This window comes from Frankliniella occidentalis, unplaced genomic scaffold (assembly GCF_000697945.3).
Source record: "Frankliniella occidentalis isolate FOCC.00 unplaced genomic scaffold, Focc_3.1 Scaffold10, whole genome shotgun sequence".
NCBI classification, from domain to species: domain Eukaryota; kingdom Metazoa; phylum Arthropoda; class Insecta; order Thysanoptera; family Thripidae; genus Frankliniella; species Frankliniella occidentalis.
This window is the reverse complement of record NW_026267140.1, coordinates 2,780,493-2,789,847: the sequence shown is the minus strand read 5'-3', so window position 1 is coordinate 2,789,847 and position 9,355 is coordinate 2,780,493. Positions and strand designations below refer to the sequence as shown.

General features: G+C 37.9%; 1 protein-coding gene across 1 annotated transcript; it reads right to left on the bottom strand.

Moving 5' to 3' along the window:
* Positions 1-247: 247 nt before the first annotated feature.
* On the bottom strand, positions 248-8,585 carry LOC113212405 (intraflagellar transport protein 140 homolog). Its single transcript, XM_026431089.2, has 24 exons — positions 8,362-8,585; positions 8,115-8,290; positions 7,801-8,028; positions 7,427-7,703; positions 7,179-7,357; positions 6,897-7,098; positions 6,581-6,813; positions 6,310-6,502; positions 5,864-5,985; positions 5,635-5,762; positions 5,445-5,562; positions 5,162-5,322; positions 4,857-5,067; positions 4,628-4,762; positions 4,382-4,548; positions 4,123-4,300; positions 3,734-4,020; positions 3,200-3,646; positions 2,970-3,114; positions 2,695-2,889; positions 2,378-2,596; positions 2,096-2,250; positions 1,802-2,016; positions 248-1,703 (listed from the first exon to the last, which is right to left on the bottom strand). Exons 2-24 carry the CDS (start codon positions 8,259-8,261, stop codon positions 1,564-1,566), a joined length of 4,482 nt encoding a protein of 1,493 aa, XP_026286874.2. The 5' UTR covers positions 8,262-8,290; positions 8,362-8,585; the 3' UTR covers positions 248-1,563.
* Between the last annotated feature and the right edge of the window lie 770 nt (positions 8,586-9,355).

Here is a 9,355-nt window from a genome sequence, read left to right as displayed (position 1 = left end):
CACTAGAACGTATCCAACAAATGACAATGAATGCCCCGTCTAAACCCTGCATATTTCATACATCGTGAAACAGCCTTGCAGTAAAATCTGAGGAAGAGTAAATACAACGCATGCAAGACATTCCCCTCAAAAACCCTCCGGCCTCATACTTTCAATAGAGAGAATAACACCCTGTGTTACTTAAAAATTAGAAAAAAATATTACATAGGTATGTACATTTAAATCTGGAGCTAGGAAAAGACTTCACAGAATTTCAGTAATATATTTTCCAAGAGATGACATATTTCATGCCAACTATATTTAGGATACAATCAATCAATTTTTAATACGAATGGTGTAGAAAATATGACTATTTTGTTGATAATGGTCGTTTCAAGATCAATGGCAAACCTATTTTGAGACAAAGCAAAAGAAAGTACAACTGAGAGTTATGATACTACCTAATTTGTTGAGTATGTTTTGTTACTGTAAGGATACTAAGAAAAAGTATGATGTACCACAGATTACAGAAAAAAAGGGATTCAATTAAATGAATAAAAGTCGGTTAGTTCATCAACATTTATGGATGCTTATGAGCATTTAATTAGTTTCTGAGTTTGTGGAAAATAAAACAAGAGTAAAACATAAGGGAAACTTCTTGTAGACCCCTCCACAGGGTCATAATGTGTGCCTTTTTGATTTTGCATCACCATGTTACTAACAAAGTTTGAACATTGCCATATGGTGTGTATCAGTTCACAAAAATACACTTCATGTGATGTGTTTGTAGGCTGATAATATTTTGTTTCATAAAAAGAGCTCAAAACACAAAAAAGTTATGCGGTATTGTTTTATATGTTCTTTTATATTTCTGATGTAAAACATTTTCTTTTCATGTTTCAGTTTTCTATTACCTAGATCTCAAATGACAAAATACATCTCATTGAAGTAACTCAATGTAATTTTATGTTTTCTTGCCTCCGGCATTCACAACTCATTTCCTCATAAATTAAAATTGCAGCACATGCATTATTTTCCCACAGCACGGGCAAACAAAAACACAGATTGTCATGCTGGATAGTTACCAGTAATTAAATAGAGAAAATACCAACACTAACACAGGATCAACTTTCCAATGCATAAAGAATGGTACAAGCAGATTAAAGTTCTTTTACCATTATTCACAAAATGCAATGAGCACAAACATCAAAACCTACAACCCCAAGGACATACCAAAACAAGACTCTTAACTAATCCACAAATATTTAACTGAGATTGTGAGCATGCAATAAATGCAAAATGGTTAAGATCTACAATAAATAGAATGGACTATAATGGTACATTATATCACAGGAAACTACAACATAAAAATAAATTGTACACAAAATACTCTGAAGGAAACCAAAGGTTAACTTAATTTAGATTCCAGTAAATTAATTTAAAAACCAATCAGGGTTAGATGCAAATCAAAAATGTAGGAGAGTAAAAACGATATGAGATCAAACAACATGGACGGATAAGAGAACACAATATTTACCTGAGCTGAGAAGGTCAAACCTGATGATCTTCAAGTTGATGAACCTTTCATTCTGTATCAACATCACCTACCGTTTCAATGATCTCTTCAGCTTCCTCATCAATACCATCATCCGGTGACACAACCAGGGGGTTTTGAGACTTGGATCCACCAGCAACACCATTAGCAGACAGCAAATCAAGCAATTCTGAAAATTCCGTGTTTTTTTTTTTGTTTTTTTTAATTTTAAAGTTTACAGAAATATTAGGTAATTGAGGGATTTGAGTAAAGACTGGTCAAACTTACCAGCTGGGAGGTAATATGCCAGATTGTCTCCAGCTTCTCTCTTCATCTCCTCAATCAGGCTAGCAGCACTCTTCCAGTCTCTTTGCTTTGCAGAGTGAGCAACCAACAAGCAATACACGTCCCCTCTTCTTACAGCCACCTCTAAGTCCGGAGCATTGTGAAGTAGCTGACGACACTGACTGACTGCCAAGTCAGTCTCCCCTCTTTCAAACATTCTGTAAAATATTAATGACCAACAGAATAGAATAATTTTATCTAATATACCTAACAAGAAAAATGCAATTAATGCTTTACCTTTTCACATCCAGGAATTTTTTTACAAGTGCTGTTCGAAGATTTACCGCTTCTACCACTCCTTCTTTTAAAGATCCTGCTTTGGCAAGACACCGGCTTGCTTCAGACAAGGCCCCTAGGGCCTTCTCATAATTTTGATATTCATCAACTTCTACCTGAAAAGCAAAACCACACACAAAGTAGTGTGCAAACATAAAACATAAGGTAAATTTAAATTCATCAAACACTTCAGTTTTGAGTAGTTGATAAAAAAAACAAAAAAACAAACAAAAAAAAACTGACCTGTGCACAAGCAGTATAGAAATTAGCTAATAAATCTAGAGCTTTCCCTTTGGTGTAAAAATTTACAATGTGTTTCAACAAAGCAGGCTCATTTTGCCAATCCAGAGACTGAAGGTAGTTTGCTGCCATTACATAGATTTCTCTTTGACGTGACACATTGGCAAAAAATATTATTTTTTCTGTGTCACCAGACTTTAAGAGAGCTTTCATAGCCCTCACCTGAAAACGTTTTGAAGAGTGTCAACAAAAACAATCAGTGTATGTACAGTACTTTTTCTTTGGGTGGAAACTGCATCATCAATTGTTCTGTAACTCACTTTGTTTCCAGCTTGTGTGAACTTTTTGGTAGCAAGATGATAATTTCCTTGCATCTGACAACAGTCTGCTAGCTTTTCAAGAATAGCAATTCTTTCTTCCTCACTTATTTCTCCTTTTTCTGGGGATAAATTTTCAGCTAACTCATCTGTAACTGTTATGTTGTGCTCCAGACATAACTCTAGTGCCTCTGAGATCTAAGAATAATCAACCAATCAATGAAGAATTAGGTATCTAACTATAAAATACTGTAATTATTTATAATGTTACTCTATACCATTTTTCCAACAGCAAGCAAATCAACAGCTTTATCATACTGATTGTTTTCAACAAAAAATCTGGCACACTTTTCAATTAGTGCAGGATCAGAAGATGATGTCAGGTCCACGGCAATCAGTTGGAGAGCATCAAACTGTTGAGTTCTATAAAAATTAATTATTAATTACATATTGATAGATAGATTATCAGACTATTCTTCACTGATTCAATGCTTTAGATTAATCATACCGAAAAGCAAGATCCAAAGCTTTGTGCAGCATGCCAGATCGATGGTAGAGCAGCACAGCCCTTTCTGGACTTGGAGGCTCAGAGGTTTCAAAGTACCTTGCAGCTTCTAATTGATCTCTTGGGTATGCAAGAAGAGATAAGTTCCACAGCTGCTCATCCAAACTATGCTCCTTACAGATACGAATGGCATTAGCATAAGCCTGTGCTCGCGTGAAAAACTGCACAGCTTGCTGTATGTCATCTATGGCTTCGTATTGTCTAGCTAAGTGATAACAAGCAGCACGGTTGTTGCTGACACTTGCTACTTCAGCAGCTTTCTCATAATCTTCTTGGAAACATAATACTCTAACTGTAGAGAGGTGATCACCAGCCTCCTCATAGTACTTTAAGGCAAGTTCCATCTGTCCAGTACTTTCGAGGTACTGGGCCCACCACTTAATAAGAGCCCTGCAAGTGAACCACAATGAAAGGTGAAATACCAACCTTATGCTCAGTGTAAGGGCATTGTAAATATATATGGGTGAATATACTTACGGATCTTTAGACTTTAATGTGTACTGTTGCAGTGCAGCTGGGTCTTGTTGTAACATTCTAGGTACCTGATGTCGGTGGGTATCCGCACGGTGATACATATGAGCTGCTCCACTAGTATCTCCCCGTTGCTCCAGCACACCAGCATAGTTGTGATATGTGCCTCTGAGGTGAATACGGTCAGAATCTTCTGCAGTGGCTAATGCCTTGTCCCACTGATCACTGGCTTGGTATAGTTGATTCAAAAGATCAAGTCTTCCGCATGATCTGTACAATCTCTCTGCTTCATCCTAAAGATACACAAAAATAAAAAAGAATACAATTAAGTGGAATTTAAAAGAAACAAAAAAAAGACATCATAAGAAAGAGACAGTTAAAAATCTGAAACTCACCAGAAGACCTAGCTGGACTGCTAACACAGCAACACGGGCTTCCAGCTGAGGTTCAGAGGAAGCAAGTCTCAGAGCTCTAGCCCCGCGAGCATGTTTCATGTGACCTAAGCACACTGCAGCAACATCAAGGCGCTTAGTTTTCACACACATTCGAGCAAGGCTTTCCCACACCACAGTGCTGCAAATTTTATTTATAGAATAATGACAAGAAGGAAGCTATGGTAAAGGAGAGAGTAGAGGCTTACACCTACTATTTTACCTTTGCATGGATTTTATGACTTTGAATGCTTCATCCATATTACCCAGACTCAAGTGGTAGCTGAAATTGATAATAGCCTCTTTCGTACCTTTATCACAATCAGCCAGACCCTCAAAGTCCCTCAAAAGGACTCTTTCAACTGGAGACTGCAGCTTCCAGTCTTGACTCTAAAAATTAGTGTATTTTAGGTGAGCATTTTAGTTTAAGTACTTTTTAATAATCCACATGACATCTGAAAGTGCATACCTTGCGCAAGAGTATATAAAATGGTACATGCAGACCAAGCAGTCCTGAATGACAGTCAGCCAGGGGAAGGACATCTTGGATGAGAACATCATGATCAGGTGAAGAGAGAAGAGTTATAACAACTACCTCAGCCTCCTAAAATTAGAGTACATAATTTAACTACTTGAATTCTAGTCAATTGAATAAAAAGGCAAACCAACAACGGTCTGTTTGAGATGATGAAATTTACCTGTATAGCAGCTAGACGTTTTGTACTTGCTGAGGTATCATTACATGCTGGCATTGTCATAACAGTGGAGGACGCCCTTCGAGTCCACAATGAAGTTTTCTCTTTTGTCTTCAAGCTCGGAGCTTGCGGGTGGCGTTTTGCCTCACAGACAAGAAGTTTAGGTTCTTCTTGATCCCAACAATGTGACAGAACAAAGCGCCCAACCAGTCCTCTGTCAATCAATTGGTCAGAGTTTAAGTAAGGAATGCTAGATAACACTACAGATAGATGAAAATTCCTTGGCATTTTTATAAAGCAACATTTACCGTCTTGGTGAAAACTCATCTTCAGGGAGGCCTTCTCTAGTCTTCTCTGTTTCATTAGCAGCTTCTTCAGAGCTGATTTTACCATTTGTTAGGTTTAAATAACAAATGGTATCACTCTCGACATCCCAAACATAAAGTTTAGGTTCTGGCAGTAGATTTGACTACAAATAAATAATAATTGAATGAAATACATTTTTCAGGTGTTATTTGGGAAGAAGTTAAACATATTTTTAGAACTTCATATCAAATAGAATAAAATAACATAAAAGACTTTTCAACAAACCTGAGCAATTGTAAAAGACACTTTGTTGCCAGTGCAATTGCTCCGAGCAAGAATTATTTCACCAAAATCTGTTAGTGCCTCAGCTATGTCTTTTGACTGACCATGGGTTTTGGCCTCCCTGCAATAAAACATTGAAATACATTAAGGTTTGAATTGGCTAGTAATAGAAATATGTGGTCATAAAAATTACCTGCGAGAGAAGTCCCACATCTTGATGAATCCAATGTCAGTTGTAACAGTTAAAAATGGTCCATTAAGTTCCATTGAAAGAGGTCTACCTTCCTGATCATTGACAGCCAGTGTTTGTTTCACAGTTCCCTACAAGATCAAAATTAGATTTAAAAAAAATCTCTTACACTTAGAGCAGCACACTCCAGGGGTCGAGTCTTTCCCAAAGATAGAATAAGCCAAACAGGTACCTGAAAGGTTTGTACAGTTATGGTGGGATTGGTGGAAGCAAGGGACATTGGTTCTCCTCCTCCCAAGACAACAATACTTTTATCTATAATAACCGCTGCTTCTACAATGCAAGAAAATGTACCTGAAATTTCAAATTAAACCATGAGTCCAATTTTATTTTACAAGACACATATTTCTAAATGCGGTCCTACCACATATTGGGAGGAAACTTCACTTTAATCACACCATCACTTCAAATTTTACATCATTCAAGCACTTAATATCATTGCTGTTGACTTAAAAAACTCATTACCAATATCATTTGCACACACACATATAAAGTTTAATCAATTCAAATATTTTTGTTGAAAGTGAAGTTATAATTACCCATACTGTGAGACTAGCTTTAAGGCTCTTGGAACTATATTTGTAATACCGGTAGTAATCCATTAAATGTCACACTTACCCTCAACACTGATTGACACCGATTCACCAAGTAATAACTGGTAAACAATTACAGTACGGCCACTCCATGCTGCAATATGATCACTTGATACAGCAACCCCTTTTACCTGGATATCAGTGTGAAGGTCAAGTAAAGGGTAGTTGGTTCCAATGGAAACCACCAATGCTGTACCAGATATTTGGACAACTGAAACCTAAATTACATACAGTTATCACTATTATGAGTAATAAGACATTTAGGAAGATTTATTTAGGTATTCCTGTCAACAAACCTGCTGATTGTAGCTGGCAGCCAAGACTTGTTCCCGTAGAATATAAACATTTGTGATGCAATTAACAGCAAGCTGACCAGCACCTGGACCCCACTGTATTTGTTTCACAGAGTTCCTTACATTAGTTGGGGGCAGCAGTTCCCACGCATCAACACTATCACTCATATCAGACTCAGGTGCATGTTTCTTCCACATGTAAATATATCCACTATTTGTTCCAGCACACAGTATTTCTAAAAAGTAAACATATAACTTTAATAAACAAAATTAAATCGTTTTGCATAATAGGGTCGTCACTGATTCATATAGACCTAACCACGGAAGTTGCAATAGGCCAAACAAATAAAAGCCTGACGGGTAGGGCTGTTATGTGATTCATCTTGAGGTGGTGTAAGCAGATAACTTTCAGATGAGTCCAGGTCCCACAACCGAACAGAAAGGTCACCCACAGTAATTGCCAGGCAACTTGGACCAGCCCACAAAATATTCACATCAACTGTCTGAGCACTAAGTTTCACCTGTTGAGACAATGTTGCTCCTAAATCAATTTTTTTTCAGATAACAATAATAAATTCATTTTACACATCTAATTGCAAACCTTGGATAGTTCTGAAAGAACTCCATCTGAATCAGTTTGAAATTGAGTAACTGTTAGCCCTTCAGTTATGACAATTAATTGATCCTTTTTCCGATGATAAAGCAATTTCCTTATGATTGACCCCTCACCATTAAATACCTCAGAGCATGATCCTGACTCTGACACAAAATAAATGACTCCTAAAAAAAAATGAATAGTATGAGATATTTACGCAAAAAACATTAAAAGCACACTTCCTTCAAATCTACCTCTTAGAGATGCAACATAAAATCCCAGGCCATCTTGTCCCTGCGAATTTAATGTATATCGATTCCCAGCAGTTCGAGGTCGCCAAGCACTGAATAAATCTAAAGCTTTTTCATCACCAGCAACAGCAGCTCGAGCTAATCCTGATATGTCCATTTGCGGAACCTTGGCTTCACGTTGCTTGAATATGATGTGGGTCAATGGTTCCCGAAGTGTTTGATGGAACACAAGTGATATATGGTCATGACCATCAAGCCTCCACCCAACAAGACCACCATTCTAAAACATTAAGCAGCACATTCAGACATCAAAAAAACAAATAATGTGAGACACGGAAGAACATTAATATATATGCAAGGAGATGACTTTAACGTACTGCATCTATGCTGACAAGTCTTCCTCCACGTTGACTCCATAGAAGACTCGTGATAGCATTGCCTTGATGAGGAGACTGAACAGATTGGAATTCTGACCCTCCATTCCAAACATGTATATCCCCATTTTCCCACCCACAAACCAGGACCTTTTTATCAGGGTGCCAAGCAGAAGATGTTATTTGAGAAGATGGTTGCTGTGAGAAAGAAACATTTTGTAAGGGTTCCCCCTGAAAAGAAAAAATAAACAGCACATTATCAGGCAAATGTTTCAAATCAACAGAAACCAGTAGATATTAAATATTTAGTTGTGTACCAGTTCATCATAAATGGTGATAAAACCACCTCTCTCTTCACTGCAGGATGTCACTGCTAACATTAAATGATGGGAATGCCATTTCACATCAACATTAATGGCAGATGAATCTGGAGTCTGGACCCGATAGTCTAAATACAGGGTCATGTTGTTAACTCCTTTTGTACACTTCTTCTCTGTAACCAGAAAATACATCAGACAAACCTATAATGACAGGTGCAATGAAAACAATGTTGTATATTGCTACCTCTTATATAGCTTATATAGGATATATTCACTTTTGCGATAGGTCGGAGGTTTGCTTACACCTTAAGCACATTTAAAAAGAAAACCATTTCAGCTAAAAGTAATGTATTCATCGAGGTAAATACAGAAAAGCATTCGACCGCGGTGCGGGCTTGTTTGGGTTTAGTGGTTTGTTGTGTTTTCGAATTCCATCACATAGAGCAGAGCACGTTCAATATGCGAAATATTGAGCTACTGAAGTATGAGAAGAGTCGACGGTCTCACCACACCAGCCCGGCAGCCGGCACCTATCAATCAATGATGGGGCAATAATCTTAATTTATTTTCTCTATTTTCCGCTTAATGTCTGTTTGAAATTGGTCCCCTGCATTATATTCAATACATTCACTTGTCTGACAGCATTGCGGCATGGATTGCGGGCTGTAGGTTTGTATGTTCTTCATTCCCCTTTGAGTTTACCGCGCCTCGTCGCCATTGCCACAGGGCCACAGGTCTGGAAACAGGTTAGGCTATGGAACTATCTACAAAAACTACTAGGATCGACTCGTTAAGTCTGGAGGCGACTGAGGTGATAACGGCCAAGGGCCCCCGCCCCGGAAAGCAGTTCGAATTTCTGCGCGCAACAACCAGTGGCAGTTTGGCAAACTCACCAGTCACATTTCGGCGTAATAAAGGGCTTTATGTTTCAGCAATACGGTTGGTCTTGGTACCGAGATAATATTTTGTTTGTCTCTTACATCAACCCTGTTTCCGATTTACCCTTATTCTGTTTTAGTGAATGCAATCAGTCTACCGATTTTTTTTTCATGTGTTGCCTACATTTCAACGCGACCACCCGAAACCGATCCAGCCAGGTCCACTCCAAGTTCTCTCCTTTGACTTCTTGTTTAGTAAAGTAAAGTAAAGGAATGTGAGCGAAGCCAATCATCGGGTAATGGCTCAGTACTCTGTTTAAACACATTTGAGACCTTGATCATAAAGTTAACGTTTTTCGT

What these genes read in the sequence shown, in the direction of transcription:
- LOC113212405 (XM_026431089.2), bottom strand. Translation starts at nt 8,261, where the DNA reads ATGACCCTGTATTTAGACTATCGGGTCCAGACTCCAGATTCATCTGCC. An exon ending in GACTTGTCAGCATAGATGCA is followed by an intron (nt 7,704 to 7,800) that starts GTACGTTAAAGT and finishes TTAATGTTTTAG; the next exon opens with AATGGTGGTCTTGTTGGGTG. An exon ending in TGCTTGCTGTTGGAAAAATG is followed by an intron (nt 2,890 to 2,969) that starts GTATAGAGTAAC and finishes GATTATTCTTAG; the next exon opens with ATCTCAGAGGCACTAGAGTT.